General features: G+C 41.8%; 1 protein-coding gene across 1 annotated transcript; it reads left to right on the top strand.

The window, feature by feature from the left end:
* Positions 1-318: 318 nt before the first annotated feature.
* Positions 319-12349, top strand: TRHR (thyrotropin releasing hormone receptor). Its single transcript, XM_021546424.4, has 3 exons — positions 319-1513; positions 7339-7719; positions 8455-12349. Exons 1-3 carry the CDS (start codon positions 719-721, stop codon positions 8458-8460), a joined length of 1182 nt encoding a protein of 393 aa, XP_021402099.3. The 5' UTR covers positions 319-718; the 3' UTR covers positions 8461-12349.
* The last annotated feature ends 15562 nt before the right edge of the window (positions 12350-27911 follow it).

Genomic DNA, 27911 nt, shown 5'->3' on the forward strand with positions numbered 1-27911 from the left:
TTTGTTTGCCAGCGTGGATCAATGTGATCGATGCTGTCATGATAGCTGCCTGAGAGCAGAGAGGGAGAGCGGCGTGAAGCAGAAAAACTTCACGATTCCTTCTCGTTTCACCTCCTGCTCTGTCTCCACCCTCGGAGCGCGGCGGCTCCTCCTGGCGAGCGGCGCTGCGGGAGCGGGATGGGGATGGGGATGGGGACGGGGATGGGGGCCGGGATGGGGATGGGAATGGGGACGGGGATGGGGCCGGGGATGGGGACGGGGATGGGGGCCGGGATGGGGATGGGGGCCGGGATGGGGATGGGGATGGGCATGGGGACGGGCATGGGCATGGGCTGAGCCCGGGCGGCGCTCAGCAGCTGCCAGGGCAGGGCAGAGGCTCCGCTTCCCCTGCCGCTGCAGGCAGGAAACTCCCACCTCCGCGGGCTGGGTGTCCGTGAATGCCTCAAAGCAGCTGTGAGAAAACAGCCTTTTAGCCTGTGCAAGTGAACTGGGGCCTTAGAGGATTAACCCATCTGATAGCTGACTTTACAAAGACTGGAAGTCCAGGTGCCTTAGGGGAAGTGGAGGACGGTACAGGAATGGGACTGTGACTACATGGAGAACAAATTCTGGGGGCGGCAGTTCACCCACGCTCTGCTCCAGCGACCCTTTTGCAGAGGACCATGGAGAGCAGGTGCTGAGATCGAGTGCTTGGAGAAGCAGCAGCGGGCTGGTGAAGATGGAGAATGGCACAGGAGACGAGCAGAACCAGACTGGGCTGCCACTGTCAAGCCGGGAGATCATTACAGCTGAATACCAAGTGGTTACCATCCTCTTGGTCCTCCTCATCTGCGGGCTGGGCATCGTGGGCAACGTCATGGTAGTTTTGGTGGTCCTCAGAACCAAGCACATGAGAACTCCCACTAACTGCTATCTGGTGAGCCTGGCTGTGGCAGATCTCATGGTGCTTGTGGCTGCAGGACTGCCCAATATCACAGAGAGCCTGTACAGATCCTGGGTGTACGGCTACGTCGGGTGTCTCTGCATCACCTATCTCCAGTACCTGGGAATCAACGCTTCTTCTTTCTCCATCGCTGCCTTCACCATCGAGAGGTACATAGCCATCTGCCACCCAATCAAAGCTCAATTCCTATGCACTTTTTCAAGAGCCAAAAAGATCATTGTTTTTGTTTGGGCTTTCACCTCCATATACTGTATGCTCTGGTTTTTCTTGCTAGACCTTAATACAGTAGCCTACAAAGAGACTACTGTGGTGTCCTGTGGCTACAAGGTCTCCAGGAGCTATTACTCTCCTATCTACATGATGGACTTTGGTATATTTTATGTTGTGCCAATGGTATTGGCAACTGTCCTCTATGGCCTGATTGCTAGAATACTGTTCCTGAACCCCATCTCTTCAGACCCAAAAGAAAACTCTAAGACCTGGAGGAATGATGTGGCTCACCAAAGCAAGTCTGTGAATTCCAAGATGACTAGCACAAGTTTCAATAGCACTATTGCTTCTCGAAGGCAGGTAGGAACAAGTATTTGAAATGGCTTTCTGAAACCTAAACAATTTGTTTTAAAGCTCACTTGTCTGCAGCTGTGGAAAGAGGTAAAATATATTCTTCCTTTTTTCTAAGTAGTCAAGTTTAAAATCAGTGATACACATACATAAAAATAAATATTTTTTCCTTGATTGTACATTATTACTTACTGCAAGGACAAAAAAAAAAAAAAAACCAAAGAAGAACCCAGTATTTTATTTCCTATATCAGAAAGCAATTATAAAGTGTCAGATATGATGGAAACATTTTTAACTATAATTTCTTTACATTACAGATTGTTAGTAATCTTGTCAAATATACAAAGTGACTCTTGACTTATTTTTGAGATTTAAAGGGAAGGAACTATCCTGGGAGTCTGGGACACTTGAGGTTGAGTCCCAGCTAAGGCATTCTGTCACTTAGCAAATGCACTCAAGCTGTAAATTTTCCTGTCTCCAACTCTCCTGTGAAAAGTCTGTTTAAGGAAGTCTGTATATAAATTGCTTTGTAAGTTCTAAATATCTTTGTTTCTCTGTCTCTCAGAGAATATTTTTTGTACTGATGGCTGAAAACTGAGGCATAGGTTTGACTAGCTTCTTTTTGTATTATTGAATATGTATGCTGCTGTGTGTAACATTACCAGTGGAACATAGCAGATTAATTGCTGGCTGTTTGCAGTAAACCACAGCTGGTGCAGTGATGGGAAACACAGAGTGCATCTTTTGCAGATGGCTCTGGAAATAGTCTTCTTATTTTGCTTCAACTCCTACTGTTTATGAGAGGGACCATGTTCTCTTATCACAGAGATGGCAAAACCCTCAAAAGGTAACTGAGTTGCCTTCTAGAGCACCAAGCCCTCAGAGAGCACTAGAGCTGTGCTTGGAAACACACAACAGAACTATGAGGGCTAGGTTAAATTTAATTATGTTGCCAATAGTTAATAGTCAGGAAGTGTGTAATGTTGTTTTTCTTTGTCCATGAATTAGTAGAAGATAACCTGCTCTTCAAGTTAATATCACTTTATACTTGATTACATGTGCATAGACACATAGACAAATCTTTTACACTGAACACTGATGAATATGGATATATACTTGATTACATGTGCATAGACACATAGACAAATCTTTTACACTGAACACTGATGAATATGGATACTGTTATATCATAAAACCAAAAAGTGAAGATTATAATGTGATATCTTTTATGTCTTGTAAAGACAGCAAGACTTTCTCTAAAAGCCTAAGCAACCTGTTTGCTTAAAGCTGCTTCATTGTAAGTAAAGCTAGAATTTGTATATAGTACAATACAGGAAGTAAAGCAAGGACAGCATGGCATAATTAGTAATACTTTTTGTATAATAGCAACATGCAAAAGATAGGCAGTGGTGTAAAAAACAAGAAAAAAAACCACCAAGTACATATTTAAAAAACCTAGAATCTCAACAGTTAGTAAGACACAAAAAGGAAAATTTCCTGCCACACTGACAAGGACACGTATAGCTGACAATACAGTCTGGCCTGACAGTGAGTCCTGCTGAAATGTGAAACTCTGTGTCTTCCTGGACCTGTGTTTGCACTACAGGGATTGAGCAGTGTACAATATCCAGCATGTAGAAAAGGTGTCTGAAAATGTGGTGTGAACTTCCTACTTCTGTAGCAGTTCTCATATTTATCCAAGAACATTTCTATGAAATTAAATATATGCATGTTTCTGTAGGGGGGTTGTCTCCAGTTGAGAATGGGAGAGAAAATGGGAAATGCTCTTATTCTTCATGATCGAAGGCAAGGACAGGGAAACAAATTATCACTTATTGTCATGGGCAGTGCAGACTAAACTTGGGGAAAATTAAAATTGCCAATTTATTGTCTGTTGTTGTAGCCACGAGTTACATTCAGTCCCTTCCCTGCAGCAACCAGGAGTGTGGGGCCAGAGAGTGCTGCAGCCAGGTTGCAGAGGTTGGTCCCTTGTCACTCCTTCTTTCTCACCCTTTTCCTCTGTTTCAGTGTGGGTCCTGCAGCCCACAGATCACAGATTTTTTTTTATTTTCCATTCACAGTATGAATATTGAATTACATGTTTGCATGTGAGTTTCATACTTTCCCCAAAGGAATTCCTACTTTCCTCAGATATCAAGGTGACTGAGAAAAATAAAATGCAGCCTTACATAGCAAACATGTTGGTTTAAACTTGAGATGGAATCCAGCTCACCTAACGTTATGTGTATCTCACAGTTAGTTGATTAGTCCAAGCAAATAATCTAAGGTCATCATGGCTATTGTGTCAGTAATAGCAGGCAGATTGCCCTCTGGAGAAAGTCCTCTCTTAGACAGTGCTGCTGTCATGACCTGCTCACCAGAGAAATCCTCTGTTCTCTCACAGCACTGCAAGCACAGATTCCAGCTTGCAGTGTGAGACAAGTTTTACACAGTTTACATTAAATCCTCAATCTTATCACTTGGTTTCACTTGTGGTGTTAGTATTTCAAGACCTTAATCCTTTTATTTATTTAATTCTCCTCCTTATTGCACAACTTCTTTTTGATTAGGAAATCATGGACTGGGATATGCAATCTCTGTGTGTTGCAATGAACACGACCAGGCACAAGAAGAAAGATGTTATTACATGGCTTTAAAACACCAGAGTGACTATTGCTTTTACCTATCAGTGTAAGAAAGATTAGTACTCAAAGGAGAAGTAAGCAATACTAAATTGTTTGTACCAAGATAGTGAAAATGTTTAAGAAAAACCCTTCCTTAGAATAAGAAGCTTTTGGAGCAGGAAAGAAAAAGAGGATACTAGTTCAGAATCAAAATATTGAGACTCTGATTAGTAAAATATGTTTTATATATTCTTTAGAACATCCTCAGAAATAAAAAGATAAGGCTTGAAGAATGTTTATATGCAGGCAGAACCATATTCAATCTCAAGCTCTTTTGTTATCATTCAAACTACACTTAAAATTTGGACTAAGCTGAAATTGTTCAAAGTCTTTTTACTATATTTTCAATCTTCCTAACTAAGAATAATTTGTACCCTGAGCATAGGACATACAGTGCACATCAACAAGAAAAGATCAATCTGTGTATGCTTACCTTCACCTGAGCAGTGAATTGAGAATGTAATGCTGCTGCTTTCAGGGAGCTTTGGTGTATGCTTACAGCTAATAAAAATCATGTTCTTTTAAAATTTGTCCTCTTAGCACTCCACTAATGTCAAATAATTCGCCTCTTTCCTATATATGTTTAGTTCTGTTTCATATGAAGTGATTTTAAAAAGGATGTGGCTTTTTGCTTAAACAAAGAGGATGAAACTTTCCTCTAAATTATTTATGTTCAGCTATAATGACTTTTGGTGTGGATAAGAATGGAGCTTTGGCCTCAGTTATGCATTTAGATAATGGGTTCACCTATAAAGCAAATTGAGGTGACTTTGTGTCAAAAGCCCTAAGTGGTGCCTCACCTTGCAGAGGGGTGACAACCCCCATGCTGGGGCTAAGTCAGTCTTGCCAGAGTACCCCGTCAGACCTGCACACAGGTCATGCTCTGAGGCAGCTGAGCATGAAGAGCCCTTCCAGAGCCAGCTTAAGGAGGCAATGAGCAAATCACTACCTGAATTCAGGGCCTCGTTGTGTGTCTCAGAGACAGCCACAGCCAGTCAGATGGATCAGGAAACTGAGTTTCTGACAGGCAACAGAGATCTTGTGGGAGTTTTGTTATTTTTGGCAGCTTTGGAAGGATACGTACTGCAGACAGTACATATATATATATATATTTGCAGTGTATGGGATACAGTCAACTGAGGAATAAAAGTGGTTTTTTCACTGCTGTACAATGTTAATTGCGTGACTCTGAATGACCCTCCTTGACAGTAAGAATAATTTACTTCTAGTCCAGATTCAAGTTGATAGCTGCAACACTGCAAATGATCCTCTGAGCAATTTTTCCTGAAAGAAATGTAAATGGCCAATGACTGGTAGGTACCATAATGGAGTGTCCTGCTGAGCTTCTGGTAGCAAAGTACTCTGATGCCTGTGTAGGCTGCTATGCCCTGAGTGCCTGAGCTGATGGAATACATCTGGTATGGTTTGGCTCTGTCCCATTGTTCACCCAGGCTCCACAAATCGTGGCTTTCTTCCTTTAAATGTGGATTATTTCCTACAGTGAATGATTGTTCTCCACGGAATGGATTTGCTCAGTTTGGAGGCACAGGCTGCAGCTGAACTGAAGGGATGAGAGCCAGAGTGGGCCAGTACTGGGTCAACTCTCTCCTTGCCACCATGTTCACAGGAATGGCCCTTTCAGAAGTGGAGATAAAGAGAGATCATCCTTTGAGTTACCTGGAGCATTCATGTTTGTATTCTGTCTATTACAACAATTGTGCACTGAAAATTAGAAAAGAAACAGTGTAGAAGTCATAATGAAATGTATCAGTCAAGTGACAAAAAAGGAGATAGCATTTCTCAGTCTTATTTTTTACTTTCACTGAACACAGCTGTAGAGAAAACAAAAGTAAGGGTGAGGGAAGAACTATAAGATAAAATGGCAGCCTTTGAATATGCACATTTAAAGACCAATAAATAGATAATGATATATCAATTTGTAGAGTAACTTTGATTTTCATCACATACTTTATTGTAATACTTATAACAAACCAAACAAATTGGCTTAAAAGTGTGTCTTTCTAGAAAGATAGGAGAAAATACATCCATGAGGCATTGTGATGGCAGGTTTCTATGTAATGAGCTTATCTGGTCAGAAGACAATAGAATTATATACTCACAACTTCAAACTAAAGCCCACTTCTAAAACTAACATGTGTGAGTGATCTTAGTGGAGTTATCTCCTATTGAAACTCTTATAAATCTACAATCAGAAGAAACAGTTGTAGCTCATCAAAATGTGTGCCAATACTTTCACATAGTTAATCGAGTCATCTCCTGACTTCCATGAGGCTGTACCAACATATTGTCCCATGTCACATTTCTGTGTGCCTTCTATTTTCTTTGTTAATAGCTTTCAAACTTTTTTTAATGTAGAGACTGTTGAATAGTGTCTACACTAGAATTAAATTATTTATAAAAGAAAGACTAGTTTTAACGTGGGTTTAATATTTTTTTAATTATTTCTCATTCACTTCATTTCAGCTATCCTGGGTATTCCCAATGGTTGCTCTTTTCTTTTTTCAAAAGAAAATTACATAATAGAATAAAGTTCTTATAACAATCAAGTTTGACTGATAATCCTTTTTTTCCCAGGCTCTGTAAACTTTGACTTTTCAGAGTAAACATCAAATAATAAAGACCTAATTAAATATTGAGGATTTGAGGAAAATAAATTAATCTAATTGTTCTCCTTTTTTCCTTATTTTTGGCTTTGGGAAAGTGTTGTAGCTGACTGTTAAACCAGATAACCTAAAAAAGGCCTGATGCTCTATTACTCTACAGGTTATACTAGTATAAAGGTAGAGATCTAATATGTTGGAAAAAAAAAATTACTCTCTATCCTTTTTTCCCATTTGAATCAACACCCCCTTCCAGCATATGAAGTGGAAAAGTCTAAGGTCTACAACAGTTGGCTTACTGTGATATCATATGGAAAGAGTAATTTAACAAAAACTAGGAAGAATTTGAAGCCAAGGTTTTTGTACTCCCTACTGTAGAAAACCTTTCTGAATCAAATATTCATCAGAAATGCCCACTGAAGGATCTGTCCAGGGGTTTGGTTTGGCCCTAGAGGGTAAGAATGCACATGTTCATTCCAGGGGAGTACTGACCCTGTGCCCCTGTCTGTGTCTCTCTGTGTTCCCTCAGGTCACCAAGATGCTGGCCGTGGTTGTGATCCTGTTTGCGTTCCTGTGGATGCCCTACCGCACCCTGGTTGTTGTCAATTCCTTTCTTTCCAGACCCTTCCAGGAAAACTGGTTCCTGCTATTTTGCAGAATCTGTATTTATTTAAATAGTGCCATCAATCCCGTAATTTATAATCTCATGTCCCAGAAATTCAGAGCAGCCTTCAGGAAACTGTGCAACTACCAGCAGAAACAGGAGAAGAAACCTGCCAGTTACAGCATGGCCCTCAATTATAATGTCATCAAGGATTCTGATCATTTCAGCACTGAGCTAGAAGATATTACCAACACCTACCTGTCCTCTGCAAAACTGTCCATTGGTGATACATGTTTGTCATCCAAGGTAAGAGTTAACACCTTTCAGTGCTGTGGGTCCCCAGGAGCAGAGCACGTTGCTGGGCATGGGGCTGTGCTGGGGTGGCTGTCAGCCAGGGCAGCCCTGCAGAGGGCTGGAGAGGCTGCCAGTGACAGGGCCTGGCAGGCAGGGACAGCTGCCCAGCTCTGGAAAGCTCTGTTTTCAAAGTGCTTGTGCCAGGCGTGGGGGGACTTGGAGGATCAGAAACATGCAGAAGGATGGGGAGAAACCATCAGGTTAAGCCTGAACAGTGAGCTCCAGTGGAGCATCAGAAAGTGGTTCTCAGGTGTGGTGCCTCAGGTGCACATCTGGCAGGAAGGTGGTGATGGTGTCTGAGCTCAATGATTCCTCTGGGCACGCTCTGGCTGGCTTCAGGGAGGGCAATGGGGCATTTTCTTGTGCCTCCCCCTTGACTCCAGCTGGGGATTAACTAGCCTGGTGCCACCACACAGCTGGTGCTAAGGAGGCTCTCCCACACACCAGCACTTTCATTCTGTACTGTGAAGCACATCTCTTTAACCCACTTTTCTTGATGATGCATATTACTGTTTGTATTATGCTTTTTTTACACAATACTACCTAAATTCTGTTTGTGAACCCATACATTTAGATCTTAAAAATATAGATGATCTACAAAGAGGCTTAGTTTTCATTTGTTTTTGCAGATTATATGAGAGTGTAAAATATTTTTTCTCAGTTTGCTTCTTCTCTTCTCATTTCCAGGCCTGAGGCCCACCTTGTTCTGAGTGTGCAGCCATATAAGATGTTTGGATGCTCTGTTCCCACCAACTGTATGAATTTTAAGGACATTTCTGCTCACAGAATTGCAGAAGCTACCATAAATCTTTACATACCTGCCTGTGCCCTACAAGAAAATGCAGCATTTTGGGGAGTAAAGAGTATATTATTGAGGCTAAGTAAATGAAGTACTTAATACAACCTAACTTTAGGCAGGGGAGTTGTCTCCAGGAGAATGCCTAAGTCCTTCTTCCCATTGCCTGGCCAAAGAGTGGTCTGATCTCAGAATGAGCAAGGCTTGCCAGGACATGTCCATGGACACAGAGTGGGGCAGGGGATGATAATCCCTGTAAAGATGAGAGTTGAGGAGAGGAGCTGCTCTAATCTGTACCTGCACTGGGCACTACCTGGGGGACCTTCTAACAGCAGCCAAAATTGCTGCTAATAGCAGTAATTACCTGCCGGTGACTCCCTCATCCCATATCAGTGCAAATCTCATTGCAGCCATCACAGCATGCTTCAATAAACAGGTATCTGATGGCAAAAAGCACAAAATCTTTCCTTTCTTTTGTTTATTTTTACCTTGAGCAGTATGAAACAGGAAGAGTATTCAATGAATTTGCAGCAGGGAACAAACAAATTAAAAAAACAGGAGCATTCAAAATATCTTATTTTTTCAGTGATCAGGTTTATAGATGTACCACTTTAAATGTAAGTCTCAGCTATTACTGAATCCTGTTGGAAATTGACAGATATTGAAGAGTATGTAACAGGCTTTTAACAGCTCCTTTTATCTTGGTTCAATACCAATTGTATCTAAGAGCACTAGAAGGGGTTTAGAGATTTAATATCGATAATATCTAAGGAAAAGAGGAGAATTCAGAGAAAAATGACACTGTTTAAATGTTTAATATTTTTTAAAGTTTATCTGTTAAAATACTTTAGGACATAAAGTGTAGTCAGAAGAAAAGTCATCATGGCTTTTTACTTGCCAGCACAGCCCCTTCTCTGCTCTTCCCACACAGGCCCATGATAAGCAGCCTGGAGCCATAGTCTCCCTAATGTAGCTACAGACAAAATATCAAGTCGTGCTTTGGCTTTGCTCTAGACCAGCTCTTGTTCTTGCTAGAAGTACATTTTCTCACTTCTGTGCTGCCGAAGCCCATGAAAGTGCCTGTGTATTCCTGTGTGCCATGAACATTTTGCACAGCTTTTATACATGACATTCTAAAACCTGTAAAAAGCTGCTTCACAGAATTGCAGAATAGGCTGATTTAGAAGGGACCCAGAAGGATCATCGAGTCCAGCTCCCAGCCCTGCACAGCCCATCCCCAAGAATCACAAACCTGCCCAGTGTGGGGGAAAGAGGCAGCCTCTACAGCATTGTAAGGCTTTCCTAGCCAGTATTCTTTTGCCTACACAGCTACTTCCCTAATTCAAGCCCCTTTCCCTAATATTCAACTATATTTGCAAACTTAAAGAGAACTAAAAATAGCCTGATAGGCCTCAGATTTAAATGCTAAAACCATGAACCTGTGTCAGATGCATCCAAAGGACTCTATTGAGCATTCTCTACATGGCAAGGAGGAAGGAAATTAATTGCCCAGAGAGGTTGTGGAGTCTCCCTCACTGGACATATTCAAGAACCATCTGGACTCAGTCCTGTGCCATGTGCCCTGGGATGACCCTGCTTGACCAGGGAGGTTGGACCAGATGACCAATTGTTGTCCCTTCCAATCTTACTCACTCTGTGATTCTGTGATTATGCAAACAGTCTGTATCCTGCTCTGTCTGCATCCTTGCTTTAACTCCTGTTTTACCTTTGCAGAGCTCCACAGGCACTTTCCAGCTTGGCAGAGTGATGGCAAGGCATGGGAGGGACCAACAGCAAGGTTTTAACCAGCAGTGCAGGTGTGACAAAATTTCAAAGCTGGCAGAGCTCTGTCTGGAGCAGAGCCAGAAGCGGGACCCATGCAAGCCATGTTGCAATTTTCCCAAATCCTCTGCATCTCCCAGCTTGCCAGGTTGTCTAAGCAGCACAGGCCACCAGGCAGGCACATACAGTGGGGTCTCTGTCTGTGCAGATGTCTGAACCCCCACAGGACTGGAAGGGCAATGTCCAGACTGCTTTAAAAATAATAAAGAAGAACTAAAATGACAGTGTAAGTCATGTGTCAGCCAATAAAGGAAAGTTGTCTAGGGCTCAAGAGTCAGAGAGAAGGATACCAACGTATTCTCAAATTAGTACCTAGCTATTAATCTCATAAATACAATTCTGTAGCTGTGACATACACTTTGGGCAAACCTTTCCTTTGTATGAAGATGTGAAAAGATGGAGTTTTATAGCATTTTACTGCTTAGACTTGCTTAAAGCTACAGATTGCCATGACAAGGGAAAGTCAAGGAGAAATACCACCACACAATGTTTAACATTTCCTCCAAAGCACCTGTCACAGAAAAATTAAATTATCCGTGGACCTTACACAGGAATTTATGGTTGCTTAGCCAAGAGTCATTCCAAGTAAAGGCACATTCCTGTGTCTGACTGAGCAAAGTCTTTGTCTGACTTTGCAAACTCTTGTGATGGCTGGGAGCTGATTCCCAGGGGCAGAGGCTGCTGGTGCTTGGAAATCCCTTTGCCCTTCACTTGCTGTTTTCAGCCAGGCATCTATTCAGTGCTTTCAGAGGAGGCCCTACCTTCCAAAATTTCTCAAGAGGTGCTAGAACTAATTGCTTTTCTCACTTAAAAAGCAAGATGTGCAGGTCTAGCAGCAGGCAAAGAGGGCATTCCATGGAAACCTGACTCTCTGGGGAGGAGCACAACTGGCTGGGTAAAAACCGAGCTCAGTATTTGTGTAATAACAGTGAAACTTAAACTTTTATCTCAATATTTTCAGAGCACAGGCTAAACTACAGATTTTATAGACCAACAGTACCAGAAGTGAATTCTCTCCTTTATTTGCCTTTTTGCTCAAAAAGTAACTGTCTGCTTTCTCAGCCTCTGCTCCACCAGATGCTCAAGTGAGATATTTAAGCCCATATTCTTTGTGATGCTTCATGAAGGGTTAAAATCTGTGAAGTTGACTTTGTATCCACCATCACTGGGAATAACAAAAATGAAATTATTTCTTTCTGATATGTATTTGTGCTAACAGAAATTATTATGATAACAAAATTGTGTGCAAAACCACAATATTTATAATTGCATATTTAAGCTAAGGTGTGATTTTAACTGATACGTGATGTGACTGTATCTTTATAGATGTTAGTTGTGAAATCCATGCTAATTTTATACTGATATACACTAACACTACAAAACTTTGTCAGATATCATGCTGATGCAACTGTTTCTGTTTGCCCTTTGTTTAGAACAGCAATCAACCTTTTTTCTTGTACCCAGATGTTGTAAATTATATATGTGAGAATGTATTTTTTTTTAATTATGTGGGTTTAAATTTATTGATAATTATATCAATTTTTTTGCTAGAAGTGAAAGTGGCTGGATGTCAACTACTGACTGCAGTGATATAACTTTGTATATTTATTTTGTGGATAGCAAAGTTCCTTGCAACACTTAGTCTGAAATAAATGTCTGATTCGTAGCAATATTGAAATCCATGCTTATATCCTTATTTAACATCTTTCCAGTAAGGGATTGCATTCTTATTGGACTTTTTTTTAGAAGTTTATTCAGAATGTAACAGAAGAGGTGCTGCTTTCACATCTGGCTTGGGGAGCTGCTTCCTTTCTGAAATGCTGAGATTTCAGAACCTTCAGTGAAAGTAAATTGTGCAGCTGAGAAAGGTCAGGTGTATTTGTAACACACTTGGGTTCAAATTATCACATGACCTCCCTGAGTTCAGAATAAAGGATATATCAGAGAAGCTCCAGTGTGCTGTATTTTTATACAAATTGCAGTGAAATTTGAAAATTCTCTTTCTATATTTTATATCTTCTTCAGACACAATTGTTTCTTTGCTCTTTTGTTCTTTTCAGTAATAGTTTATTTTCTCATTATTCTTTCATTACTCCTGGGATACAGTGATACAGCAAATGCCAGTGCATTGGCTCAAAGTGATTTGGACTCCTGAATTCATTTATCTGGGAGCTGAATCTTGGAAATTTTTGAATTCTAACAAATTATGTAACTATGTAAGAGCAACTGGTTTGGAGGGAGTCTTTTTTTCACCTACCCAGATTAATTCTGGTTTCATTTTGTCACTTCATGTGATTTATTTATTTATTATAAATAGTGTGAAATTATTCAGAGAAATGTAGAACAATTTTTGTTCAAAAGAAACATTTTGTAATTCTTGGATGCATGCTACTGTGGGGATTAATTTGTAATGGATTTTTGTTGCTATTCTAATAAAATGTTGAGCAAGATAATTCTACTGCAATTTGATGTTTTTAACAACTGCTTGAATACAACCTATTGTCTTGCTGTCCTTAGCAATGGACAGACAATATAACAACATCCTTTTTCATTTGAAGGAGAATGAGATCCTGAAAAATGCAGTCTTTTTTTCCTGAAGGAAGAGCAGTGTGCCAGTAGTCTAGCAGCAGTTACAGTGCTTAAATGGGAGGGGATTCATAGAATCCTTGTCCCTGTTACAAGGATTATTTATGTATTTTACATAAATTACATTGGACAGCATTAAACAAAATGAACAAACACATAAAAAAGAAGAAAACTCCCCACATCTTGGGAGTAGGGGCAGAGCCCAGAAGCCACGTTGGTCACTACAATCAGCATAGCTGGTTTCTGTACTCTATGGGTACTGCTTGGCTTTTCTGGTGATGTCAGCCACTTGTGCCTGAACCCAGCCCCAAGAGGGTGAGTGGAATTTCTTCATCTGCTGTTTTTCCTCAAGGTAATGCACAGAAACCTGAGTCTCCTGAGGATCAGGATATACAGAAAAGCCAAAATCCCTAGAGCTAGACTAAAGCCCAATTCATGTCTCTCATTTTTTAGGTAAGTGCTCTACCATTAGTCCTAAAGACAGAGGGCTCCCTCTCCAGTCAGATCCTGCTGACTCTGTGAATCCCAGGTAACAGGTTTCTTAACAGTTTCATTTGTACCCAACTCACGTTGTCTCCACGGGGCTGGATAACTCCATACACTGGTAGGTGGTGGGGATGAAGTCAGAGCAGCTCTGGGACATGAGGCACTCTGGATCCTGGTGAACAGACTGACCACGAAGCAGCAAAAGCCACCTGCAGCAAAGACAACTATTTACAGCCCGTACCTTGGTTATATACAAATATGGAATAATGAAAATAAGATTATAGTAATATACTTTCACCCAAAATCTTCACTTAACTCATAGCTCCTAATAAAACGAAGCACAGAAAACAGGTAATGTCTAAAATAAGTGTCACCCATCCAAAAAGTGTAATTTTTGAGATGAGCTTTATCTATGATGGGCATACCTTGATCTTATATTAATTTCAGAATGCAATTATGCAACTCTACTGCCAGCTCCACATCAGAAAGAGGTCCTGTAACAATGGATCAAATCCCTGTTGATCACAAACAGGTTCTTCTTTCAAGTTCTAGACAATAACTGAAAGAAATGTTTGAAAGAAAACAAACAATAACACAATGCAGCTTCCAGTGTTTGGGGAAAGTACAAACAGCAAATTGGGATAACAGATTTGTCTCATGCCACTTATTTATATCTGAAATTCAGCAAAGCACATTTAGAAGGCAATTATGGGAAGATCTAGGGTAGCTTGAAAGACAGGCTGTATTATGTTCAGGCAGACATTGTCATTCAGGAGAACAACGAGCAGAAATTACAAAGGGTTAATAAGTTATTTAGTATATAGGACACACATTTAGGAGGGAAACAGGAAATTACAGCTCTGAAAGGAGTAGGCGTCTTCAAAAATTGACTCTTTATCATGTAAACATGACATTTGAAAATGTTATATTTTATCCTACTCTGTTTATGCAGAACAATTAGAAGAGTGAACAAGGCTGTGAGAGGATACAGTGGATGTGTGGGAGAGGCAGATGGCCATGTCTGCTGCAGTGAGAACAGGTTAGTCTAACGTTTTGGAGATCATGTCTAGTAACAAGTTACACTCCAAAGAAGCTTCACAAGTTGTTGCTGTTACACTAAAATAGCATGTGACAAGACTGAAAAGAGATGTTGTGTCTGATATTCTAGAAAACACAAGGGGCCATGGACGGAGCTCACATCATAAGAATGCATTTTTCTAAATTACAAATGCTAGTTGCCTTTCCCTGGTGCTATGACATTCTGGACTGTCAGGCTGAAGTTCATCAGGCTACTCTATTCTGACTTCTTAATATAAATGTTTTAGTGCTAAGGAATACTATTCTGCAGGTGATAATTGCCTGTAGGGAACAGTAGTGAATGAAGCAGCAGCTCAGGGTGGGCACTGTCCTGCTGCCACCAACACTGTCAAGCTGTTGCTCAGCCTCTGGAGCACATCTAACCCCCAGCACAGTGACACTCACAGGGGGATAGCCTGGCCTGGCAATACTCCAAATAAGCACTTTGGGTGTTCCACCCTCTTTGTGAGGGTAAAGGAATTTCTGTGGTACAGACACAGACCATGTGGTGCCTGTTGGGTCTGGAGCTGGCAAACAGATGGTGGTCTAGTTTGAGAGTTAGAACAGGCACAGCCACTCTACCCCATGGGAACTAAATTACTTTACTATCCTTTATTTATGACTCCTCTTCTCCCAAGGTTTCCACCCAATGTCCATAACAAATTTAAACTCAGAGCAGTCGTTTTTTTTTTTTTCTCTGCCAGCAGTTTCATCCTTCACATCCAGATCTGAAACTGACTTGTGCACTAGAAAGAGTGTCTTCTGCCTGGAATAGGAGATAAAAGATACTGCTTCTCTCTAATATTATTCTTCTATTATAAACAAGAAAAAAACTTTAATATGGAACTATGTTTTTCACAGAAAAGGTGCTTTACAGTGTTTGCAGATTTTGTTGTTGTTCACTAGAGCCTAATGAAAGGATAATATAAATGAGTATTACAATGCAAAGAAAGACCAACTGGACATGGCTAACAAGCAGTATAGAAGGGGTAAATACCATCTAATTACAGCACTAAATAATCACAGTCTTGTAAATGCCTGTCTCAAAGATTCTGACTGTGCTGAAGTGCTATTAAAATTCTCTCTACCACCAAATTCATCAAACACAAATACACTCTTGGTGACCTCTGTGTGCTTAAAAGCTTTGCAGAACAGCACTGGCTAATTAATTACAAATTTATTTTTAAATAAGAAGACAATGGAATGGATTTTCTTTTCCCACTTAATGAGAGCTCTCTAAAGTCAGATTTTTCTGATATGGTTTCAGCAGTATAGCTGGACTTCTGTGAGTATTTCAGAAATCTAATCTCTAAGACTGTGCCAGAAGCAGCAAGTCTACATGAGCATATTAAATGCACAGTGGGAAATAAAGACTGCATCAAAAATACCTCAAATGGGAAATACATTCTTTTAATTCTTTCTACTTCAATACTCAAAAGACAGTCCTTGAAGGGATAGCCCTCAGTAAACCCAAATGAACACTGTGGATATGTAGGACAGCTGCCAACAGCGAAGAAGCTAAATGCAAATTTAGAATGTATATCTCATAAGGCTAAAACCTATGTTTATTAGCAGTGGGTGTAATCCACGTACATTGACATCAGCAGGAGAAATGAAAAACAGGCAATCTCTGAGTTCTGCAGCAGGGATTCAGTCTCCAGACTTCTGGGTGAAGATGCTTTTCTCTCTAGTCTGCTCAGAAGGATTTATTTTTTATTTTTCCACCAAAGCATACTATCTGGTGCATCCTTTCCCTTTTGCTCTAGGCCATTTATTATCCCTAATTGTGTTGTTCATGCTGCAAATCTCATTTGATGATTTTGGCTGGGAGGAAGCGTTTGATTTCTGACTTCAGATGGTTTTCTTTGTTCACTAAGACAAAATATTGAAACACTTGGGACACATTAAAATTAGCACAAGTCTTCACAATCTAAGTGTCCTTTCAGCTCTCCAGAACATCTGCTTTGTGGAGCTGCTGACTTTGTAAAAGGCTTACACTTGACAGGTACGTGTCTCTGGTAAATCCTATGCCTCAGTTTCATGGAAGATGCTACCCTCTTAATTCTGGCATCAGTGATGACATCACAGGGACATTGTCCTGCAGTCAGTGCACTCCACCATAATGGTTGTAAGAATCAGTGTGTCTTTATGGGGATACCCATGCAAAAATGTCTTTGAGCATTTATTTCCATGAGTGCTGCTCTGATGTTTTGTAACCTGGTTATCCCAGTTTCTGGGAAGCTCGTGATCTTGGCTGCACTTATTGCCACAGCACAGGCAGAGAGGGGCTGAGACTGTGCCCATGATGAAGGCATAATACATTTATAAACACAGAATCACAGAATAAGCTGAGCTGGAAGGAGCCCACAAGGATCAGCGAGTCAAATTCCTGGCTCTGCCAGGACCATCCCCAAGACTCACACCACGAGTCTGAGAGCACTGTCCAAACAATTGAACTCTGTCAGGTTTGGTGCTTGGTTCCCTGTGGATCTGTTCCAGGGCCCAAACACCCTCTGGGTGAAGAACCTTTTTCTAATATCCAACCTAAACCTCCCCTGACACAGCTTCAGGCCATTCCCTCAGGTCCTCTCATTGCTCACCACAGAGATCAGTGCCTGCCCCTCCTCTTTCTCTCACAAGAAGTTGTAACTACAAGGTGTCCCCTTAGTCTCCTCTCCTCCAGGCTGAACAGACCAAGTTACTGCAGTTGCTCCACATATGCCTTCCCCTTAAGGCCCTTCACCATCTTTGCTGCCCTCCTTTGGATGCTCTCTAACAGTTTAGTATTTCTCTTATACTGTGGCACCCAAAACTGCCCCCAGCACTCGAGGTGAGTGCCTCAGAGCAGAGCAGGACAATCCCCTCCTTGCCCAGCTGGTGATGCTGGGCCTGGTGCCCCCAGGACACCCTTGGCCCTCCTGGCTGCCGGGCACAGACCCACAGGCAGCTCCGGCAGCCATGCTCAGCCCAGGTGGGGTCAGGCAAGGGGGGCTGCACTGGCCGGGCTGCAGTGATCATGCTGCAGTGGTCGGGCTGCAGCGACCAGGCTGCACTGGCCAGGCTGCAGTGACCAGGCTGCAGTGACCGGGCTGCAGTGGTCAGGCTGCAGTGACCAGGCTGCAGTGACCGGGCTGCAGTGACCGGGCTGCAGTGGTCAGGCTGCAGTGACCAGGCTGCAGTGACCGGGCTGCAGTGGCCAGGCTGCAGTGACCAGGCTGCAGTGGTCGGGCTGCACTGGCCAGGCTGCAGTGACCAGGCTGCAGTGACCAGGCTGCAGTGGCCAGGCTGCAGTGGCCAGGCTGCAGTGACCAGGCTGCAGTGGTCGGGCTGCAGTGACCAGGCTGCAGTGACCAGGCTGCAGTGGTCAGGCTGCAGTGGTCGGGCTGCAGTGACCAGGCTGCAGTGGTCAGGCTGCAGCGGTCAGGCTGCAGTGGTCGGGCTGCAGTGACCAGGCTGCAGTGGCCGGGCTGCAGTGGTCAGGCTGCAGCGGTCAGGCTGCAGTGGTCGGGCTGCAGTGACCAGGCTGCAGTGACCAGGCTGCAGTGGCCGGGCTGCAGTGGTCAGGCTGCAGCGGTCAGGCTGCAGTGGTCGGGCTGCAGTGGTCAGGCTGCAGTGGTCAGGCTGCAGTGACCAGGCTGCAGTGACCAGGCTGCAGTGGTCGGGCTGCAGTGGTCAGGCTGCAGTGGTCAGGCTGCAGTGACCAGGCTGCAGTGACCAGGCTGCAGTGACCAGGCTGCAGTGGTCATGCTGCAGTGACTGGGCTGCAGTGACCAGGCTGCAGTGGCCGGGCTGCAGTGGTCAGGCTGCAGTGGTCAGGCTGCAGTGACCAGGCTGCAGTGGTCAGGCTGCAGTGGTCAGGCTGCAGTGGTCAGGCTGCAGTGACCAGGCTGCAGCGGTCAGGCTGCAGTGGTCGGGCTGCAGTGGTCAGGCTGCAGTGGTCGGGCTGCAGTGTCCCTCAGCCCCGGGCTGCAGGGCAGAACCTGCTGCTGAGGCACTGACACAGGTCTGCACCGTGGGGTAGGGGAGGGGAGCCTGTTGTGCAAAGATCCTGAAGAAACAAACTTCTTGGAGAATTTTAGTGATGCTGGGTGAGGTAATTGCATTGGAACACAAATTCTTCTTGCAGTTAAAATTTCCTATCTTCTTATTGTCTTTGAATTGTTTCTGACAGAAAATTTCTCCCAGTTCATTTATTCATTTTCAGGGAAGTTTCCACTACTTAGAGAAGCTGTATAAAGCATTTTTTTATGTCCTGGGTTCTATTTAACTTATTTTTTTTCGTTTTTCAATTGTTGTTTCCCCAGTAATGTGTCTGGAATAGGCTAATGCATGAATTGCAAAATGTGTGGCTATGCAATGGGTTCTGGGTTCTTTGCATTACCAGGGACTGTGTCTTTATGAGGTTTGACTCCTTAACCTTTGCAAGGTTCGTTTGGCAAAGGATTAATAGAAGTAATGTTCGGATCCATCTGCTTATTTTCCCCAGGTAACTCTGTAAAAGGGAAAAAAGTTATGAGGGGGAAAGGGGAAATTTTATCTTTAATTAAATTATAAACCACTGTGAAGATTGAAGTGGCGTGTTACTGTGGCATCTTTTACAGAATGACTAAAGGGTTCAAAACTTAATTTTTGTGACATGAAGAGAGAATGTCACATGAATCATTCCTTGTCAGCATGACTAGGAGCTGTACCAAACTAATCCATCATTTGTACAATCTTCAGAATGTCATTTTTCATAGTCACTCATTTGTAGAAATTAATTGAAAATTAATTAGAATTAATTGAAAATTGCTGTCATGTTTTACTGATTAGGAATGGAAGGACAAAGCAAAAACACATTCTGCTTCTTCATCTGTTACCATCAATCCCAGCAATAAACAGGTCAAAAATTTGTCTGGTATTTTTTCAAGTTGGTTGAAAAATAGAACATTAATTACTTATACATAGAGTAATTTCTCTGACTGTTATCCAGCTGGTAATAAAAATGAAAGACAGCAATGAAAACTTGTGTAGCACAGAATTTGCCTTTCAGGATGAGAGTTTCAGAATTGCAGTGTTGGACCATGGAAAACCACAGGATTGCACTATGCTGTATCTCCTTTAATAATGCCACATGAAATTGGAGGATAAAACCTGGCTAGAAATATTTTTAAATCTGAATTTTATATCAAGAATGCTGTTTGGAACTTGCAAATTGAGGAGACAAGTATGTGAACCAGAGATAAAAATACCAGATAAAATTAAAGATACCAGAGTCCATCACATGTCCCATTTCCAGCTCCTTTTCCTTCCCTTCAGCTGCCACTGCTTCTTGAATAAATCAGCACAAGGACTGATCAAGCAACATCTTGATTTTACACAGGTTAGCTGTTTTCAAAGAAAATATTTGCTAAGATTCCTGCAAATATAATATTTCTGTATTAAAACTAAACTATTCCTAACTGGATGAGTAATCAAAGCTGCAAAGTGCTTATGTTTGGGTAGCTAATCAGAGCTGCAAACTGCTCCATTGCTTAGAGCTAGACACGCTTTCATGTTAAGCTGAATAATTAAAATTGAATATTTTCCTGTGCAAAATGAGATACTCAAGGCATAATTTGCAAAATATTTTAGTATGAGGAGCTTGAATCCTCTCTGAAGCTAGAGAGGAAGAACTAAAGAGCCCTGTAACTATCTAGGCTTTGAATTAGGATTTTTTTTCTGCCAGTGGAATTTCAGCTTTTCAAAGTAATCAAAGTTGGGGGAAGATATCTCTTAAACAGTGAGTGTCTCAGAGATTCCTTCTGTTTCAGCTAGGAAAGATTAAAAATAAATCTACACAATTAGATGCACCTGCTTCAGTCACAGTAAATATTAGAGTAATGGAGGACTTGGTAATTTTTGTCACCAGTGCTGGTACTTGTGGGAGTGCTTTTCAATTCACTTCAGACACAAAACAGGGTCAGCAGACAGAGTGAGTGTGTGTGGGGAAGGGGACCTTCAAAGCAGTTCAGTGCATCACCCAAGACCTGTAAGAGAAAGCATGCAACATCCGGATATGAAGTGACAGAAAACAGATAAGAGCAGCATGGAAGGACAAAAACTCAACAAACCATCAACAGGCATCTTGGTCAGGACTTGAAAAGGAAGAAGTTTAATTGATTTCAAACCCAGATAAATAGCTAGATTTTTAGCCATGATAATTTGGAGTGTAATTTGCGATGTCTTCCTGTCATCATTGCTGAAAGTGAACTTGAACAAGCCCACTCTCTCCCTAAGAAAATGAAGGCAATCCATCTAATTGAGCAAAGAGGACTTGGGTGCTGCAGCTCCTCTTCACTACATTTAGCCAAGTACTAGCTAAAGCAGATGTACTCATGTTTTCCAGTTCTAATCTCATCTGAAAATCCCCTTGCATTTTGGATGTGCCAGCACAGATGGACATGGGACAGAATTCCACCTGCATGATGGAATTGCTTCTGCCCATGGGAACGACTCCCTGCCTGTGCTCCGTGCTCCAGAGATGCAGGTCCCTGTCCGGCCGCGTTCGCTCCCAGCGTTGCCTGTGCCAACCACCAACAGCACATGTCAGGCAGGGAGGTCCAGCTCCTGGGCAGGACTGGGCCCAGGGATATCATATCAAGTATTCAGCTTCTAAAATTTCCAGACAGCCCGATTGCCAGGGCTGGGTATGGCCAATCCTCACTGCCATCCTGTTTGAAATTCTCCTCCAGGTCCATGCTGGTGTCCTTCCCATCCTCAGGCTCTTCCAAGCTGTCTCTGCTATTCAGTCAGACTCCAGACTGGACACAGATTACACCTAGGTGTATTTACATGTTTAGTTAATGATATGCATACTCTTTGGAACAAATTGTTCCACACTTATAAGAAGAGAGAAGTCAATCCTGTTTCATAGCAATTTCTTTGAGGGACTTCTGACACTGGTGTGAAAGAAAAGTAGCTCTGACTAAAGATGTCAGAGTTTTGCCTCAGCTATGGCATAACTAGGGTTTCTTTCTTCTTCTCAGGATCTTATTTTGGAAAAATTTATAGAAAATATATTTTGTAAAATTCTTCATATCACAGTTGAACTTTCTGGAAATCAATCAATGAAGAAAACCAAGCAAAAACTAAATTAATTTTTCATTTAGTAAGAATGTATGTTTTTTAATTTAGTTGAAAGCACAATCAAACTGACAACATTCTTTACATTTAGTGAAAAAATATATATCTTCCAAAAATTCAGTGAATAACAATTCTAAATGGCACTTGAATGCCATGGCATATCAAAGGATCAAAGATTTCTTTCACAGAGAATGAATGGCTAGTGTGCAACATGCTAGATATGGTCTTTTGTGGTGTCACTGAGCCTACCACAGAAAACACATCAATTCCTTTTTGCAAAAAAAAAAAAAAATTGAATAAGAGACAATGGATAAACCAGGCTGCCAAGATCCATCTTTACTGATGTAGTGAAAACAAACTCCTGTCAACTAGAGTTTCTCCAAGTGTCACAGAAACAAAGGTAATAGTTTTATTCCTACAGAGGTGATACTTCTAGGACATAAAAGATCTCTCTTTTGTGTCTCTTCTCAGGTTCAGAGTGATCTTTTTTCCCTTTCACCCTCAGGTGTTTCTAGTAGCCCACTGCAGGTACAAACCTCAGGCAGATAAAAAGCAATCTCTCATGGGCTGGTTTGCTGCCCCTAAAGGCACATGAAAACCACAAAAATTATATCTCAGTTTTGACTGTCTTCAATATTTTCTTCTGTTCTGGCAGCAGAAAAGGAAAATTCTCTCCTACCAGAGAATTATCCCTTGGTACAAATGCACACCTGATGGTGTCTCAGCAAAGGTCTCAGAGGGCAGAACAGAGCTGGGAGGAATTTCCATGGCCCCACAGCAAACAGCAGCAGGGACAGGTCAGAATCCATGCAGGGAGAACAACACACTGAAAAGGAGAGCTTTACAGAATAACTGCACTTTCAGATTTCAAAAACACTGAAAAACCCCAAAGGTTCAAAATGTGCTGTTTAACTCCTCTCACAACAGAACTTTGCTGTGAGTTTACAGAGCTTTCTAGGAGAATAGCACCATCTCTTTTCAGCTCCTTAACTGAGGAGAAATCATAAAGAAGCACCTAAACCCCGCCAGGAGAACCAGGTGGGATGAAAGTTCTCCTGCTTCCACTCATAGGATAAATTTTAGCACAACTTAATTTTATGGTGGAGTTGGGTATTCTCCACAAGAGTAACTGCTCCACTAAGAAATGTTCAATACTGTAAATCAAAAACCTTTAAAAATGTGATTTATTGAGAAAGCAGAAATCTTTATCTCTCTTGGCTTTTGTCAAAGAGTCCTTCCTCTTTCTTTCATATACAGCTGCAAAGATGAACTCCAGAACTCGTCTCTTAACAGTGCTGACCTATAGTCAGTTCCTTAGTGCTCCTTTAGCCTCATCCTAGAAAGGCTAAGTGTATCTGTGAGTAAGTCTGAATCCTTTCCAGGAAGGAGAAACTCTAGCAAAGGACTGTAATCTGGGATATTGACCCTGTGTTAGGTGTGTCTGAGCCAGCATATGCCAGGGAAAAGGCAACCCATGCATCCGTTTCTCCAGCTGACTCACAAGCACTTACACACTGCTCATCTCAGTCAATGCCAGAGCAGACTAAAAAAAATAAAAGTTCAGCATTTTCCTTTGGGATCACTTTTTAACCCTGCATCAATAGAATTTGAGCGCAAGGGAAAATCCAGCAAAATACAACTTAGCATGAGAGCTGTGCCCAAACAGGTGCCACTTGAGCTACCTCTGTAGCAGAGAAATCCTGTCATGGTCTCACAAATCTGTGTTTAAAACCCTAAAATGAGAAGAAACAAACAAGCTCTGCCAAGCAAGACACCAATTCCATGTTTATCAGCAAGCAGCATAAATAAATGGCTCTACATAAATAGGAATCACTAAACCCTCTAGTTTAGGTATCCAATTGGAAAGCAGTGTGAAGATGTAATTAACTTGAGGTATTAATCCTCAATAAGTGGTAGCTAAATCATTTCTATTTAGATATAGAGCTTGGTGTACAGAGTACTTTACAAATACATGGATCCAAAACAGCTGATGATGTGAAAGTCTGAACCTTGCCAATATTTACTTTCTGGTATGTAAATGAAAGCCAGACAAAATCCCTAGCAGCAAAAAGGAGTGAGATCCATACAGAGAATATGAATTGAACCAAATAATTGATGATTTATGTCATATCTTCACAAGCAAGAGCTTTCTACCCATGTTGAATCTTGACCTATATTTTCACACTCTTAACCTGAAGATTTCTAATGGATTTTGAGTCTTTAGTTTGTTGAGGAAGTCACTGGGTTCATAAGTTCCTGGGATTCAATGTCAAGAAAGCAGCTCAAAAGATTAATCTGTCTAGTTATATCATGGGCAAAAAAAAAAAAAAAAAATCAAAGTTGAAGCAACAAAGAATGTGTTTCAATATCTCTACTTCCACTCAAACTTTTATTGACTGGCCAAAGGACCTTGAAGTTTGAGGGCATCACATTTTGTGGGTTTTTTTTCCCCCCAACTTACTGCAGTCCCTGTTGAATGATTTACAATACATGGCTGCCTCTCAGGTGAAGCCAGACACATTCTTTTCTCTTGATTACAGTGAAATTTGGAAGGTAATACAGATCCATGCTGTGATACTTAGCCTGGCTAGGCACTCCTTAGCCTGCCACACATGCTAACAAGCAGCTGGAATGGTAAAAAAGTGTAATTTAAAAACAAACAACAAGAAAAACATGAGGTGGCATCTGTACACAATGGCCGCAGAGTATGTCTTTGCAAACAGGACAACTCAGAACTTGATGTAAAAGAATACAGGTAGAAAGGGAAGTCAGAATGGATATGCACAGTTATTTCATCTAAAGATAAATGCATCCCCTATCCTCTCCCTAAGAAAAACAAAAACATTAAAATGCCAGATATGTGCATCTATGAAAGACTGCTTTTGAAAACAAGTTATTGACAGTCACATCAGCAATGGGTTTGAGCAATGTGTTGAGACTAGAGCACATTTTTCACATACACCACTTAGACTCAAGTCTATCCAGGCCAAATTGGAGCTGGCAGAGACACTCACCAAGAGCATCAACTCTCTTGCACTTGCAAGAGCATCAACACTCCATCATTTAACAGCAATCCTGACTAATCCAGGGCATCTCAGTTGACTAGAGATCAACAAATGTGATAGCCAGGGAAAAAATGGGTGGGAAAGAGGATCCAGGGGACTACAGGCCTGCCAGCCTGAGCTCAGTGCCAGAGAAAGTCATGGAGCAGATCATCTTGAGTGGCATCACACGGCACAACAACCAGGGGATCACTCTCAGCTGGAGTGGGTTTGTGAGAGGCAGGTCCTGCTTGGCTAACCTGATCTCCTATGACAAGGTGACTTGCATGGTGGATGAGGGAAAGGCTGTGGATTTTGTGTGCCTGGACTTCAGAAAAGCCTTTGACACCACTTCCAATAACATTCCTCTGGAAAAGCTGTCTGCTCATGGCTTGGACTTCTTCAGGTTACTGGAGACATCAAATACTGCTGGTTGTCAGTTAATTAATACCTGATTACATCTCTTTCTAAGTTCAGCAATACCACCCTCCAGTCTCACATGAATATGATGTGATTTTTAATATTCCTTCAGAGTAAATCTACACAAACAGTGTGATGCACTACTACTATTTACCATGCCTGTTTCTTTTCTTTCCTAGGAAAGCACAACATTAAGAAGTCCTACTTTTGTGGGTTAGGGTCTATAGGCCTTGCAAAGTCTCAGCCTAAGTGCAAAGAAACCACTAATGAGAACCTTTGCTGGGCTGTTTGTGTTCTGCTGTGGAGAATTTACCTTTGTGCAGTTTCCACTGCATGTCTTTCCTCATAAATATTTGTTCTTCTGACAAAGACACAGAGGAAAGGAAGGAATCTCATATACATTTTTTTTAATCTTATATGACTTTCAGTTTAACAGAAGTCCCAATCTTTTTTTCTAAGTCCTTTTTAAAGGTATCTTCTCTGAATTTTTAAGCTGGATGCTGGCCAAGTGTTTTGTCTTTCAAATGTTTGTTTATTCATTCAGCTGGTTTCTTAAAGCACCAGCATGAGAACATCTCAACCCCAGCAGACTCATATATACCAAAGCTTAGAGTTATTAACTTCCCTAAGCAGTAGAGCCATTTGTAATCCACTGCCATATGGCTCTCTTCTCTCCTCATCTTCTGTGCACATTTGCATGCATATAAACACATATGATACTCAATTTATTTAACATGCACCCTTGTCTTCCTCTGAATAATTGTCTCAGTTGGCAGTAATCATATACCTTGTTGCTACTCAATTTTAATGGGAAGAATTTAAAACAGTTTTAAAGACAATGTACCTTCCTTGCCCTGGCTTTTGAAAAATTTCCCTGAATCTGGGCTCTGTGCTGTTATCACAGGAACTGTAACCCACACCACAAGTGAAGGCACAAAAGTTTTCACCATTAAAATAGAGAAGGAAGTGAAAGCTGGCTCAAAAGGGACATTAAAGCAACGCAGCTTGGCCATGGCTCAAAAAACTGCAGTCTTTCACAGAAACCCTTTGGACCAGACCTGCTCATACCTATCATGCTTCCTTTGGCCTCATCTTCTTATAACTCTTCAAACATCTCTTAGCCTTCATTCTCCTGGCCCTGTTTAGAGCTTACCTGTGCACAGAGATGAGGAAATCCTCCAGCAACCCCACAGTGTGCAATTCAGCATTTCCTTCTGGGCTGTTCAAGCACACACCCATTGCCTGGGTGTGCCTGGGATGGACAGACCCACTGCCTGAAGACCAGGAGGGCTCAGTTTTGCCATTGTCCTGGTTTTGGAATAGAGTTAATTTTCTTCCTAGTTGTTTGTGCTGTGGTTTGGATTTATGATGAGAATAATTTTAATAATGCACTGATGTTTCAGTTGCTGATGAGCAGTGCTGACACTAAGGCAAGAATTTTTCAGCTTCTCACCCTACCCTGACATTAAGGAGGTTGAGGGTGCATAAAAAGCTGGGAGGGGACACAACTGGGACAACTGACTCCAAATGGCCAAAATAATATTTTATATCATATGGTGTCATGATCAGCATATAAATCAGGGGGAAATATGGCAGACCATTGCTCAGGAACTGGTTGGGCATTGGTTAGCAAGTGGTGAGCAACTGCATTTTGCATCACTTGTTCCATACAACAACAACAACACACCAACTTCTTCTTCTTCTTCTTCTTCTTCTTCTTCTTCTTCTTCTTCTTCTTCTTCTTCTTCTTCTTCTTCATATTATTATTATTATTGTTGTTGTTGTTGTTGTTGTTGTTATTATTATTATTATTATTATTTTGTCTTCAGTTTCTATATTATTAAGCCATTTTAATCTTAAACCACAAATTTTACTTCTTTTCCCCTAATTCTCTCCTCCATCCCACTGGCAGTGGGGAGTGAGGGAGGGCTGTGTGGTGCTCAGCTCCCTGCTCTGTTAAACCATGACAGCCACAACCACACAAGGCAAACCGTGGCTGTGGAGTGCAGCTGTAACTTCCAGCACATGACAGTTTCCTCTAACTAAATGGCAGAGACATCAAGAGCTGGGCACAACCTGACTGGTGACAAGGAAAGCTGGAGATGTGCCACTTGGTACCAGCACCACAGCTGGCTACAAAGCCAGCAGCCCAAAGCTGAAGGGCTCAGGACAGCACTGGCTGCCTGTTTGCCCATGACAAAGCACAAGGAATTTTACACCCAAAAGCAGCTGCTTAAGGGAAATAAGAGATGGACAGATTGAGCTTTGGCCTAACCACTGTATTATGTTTCATATCTCACATCCAACCACGCACATTTCAGAGAAACGTGCTGTGGGTATGGACACAGCTGGACATCACTGGTACAAAGACATTATTGTTTTAATTCATACATTCAGAATCTCTGCAGAGCTGTAAAGCAGGGAGGGTTGGTTCTGCAGGATGCTTCTTCCTAGACTATAATCTTGCTTTGGAACAATGAGGGCTGCTAAACTCAGGAAGTATCCAGAAGTGGTGGGATTTAAGCATCTGCACTCCCTTTGCATTGGTAGGCTGCTTTTAAGGCACCATGAAGTTCTTCCTAGTCCTTTCTGGCCTTGTGGACTTTGACCCCTGCCAGTCCTTAGGAGGCAAAGTTCCACTTTCTTAGTCAGCATCACTTAAGATTGCAAGGCAAACTAGTTCCTATAGGTTTCAAGAAATTTAGTTCATATAATGAAGGCAGAATAAGCAACTGAAAACTAAATGAGAAGTTCTAATTATCTCCCGTTCTGAATTAATGTTCTCATATGTT

The sequence above is a fragment of the Lonchura striata genome, chromosome 2, assembly GCF_050655825.1.
Source record: "Lonchura striata isolate lonStrDom1 chromosome 2, ASM5065582v1, whole genome shotgun sequence".
Taxonomy (NCBI): domain Eukaryota; kingdom Metazoa; phylum Chordata; class Aves; order Passeriformes; family Estrildidae; genus Lonchura; species Lonchura striata.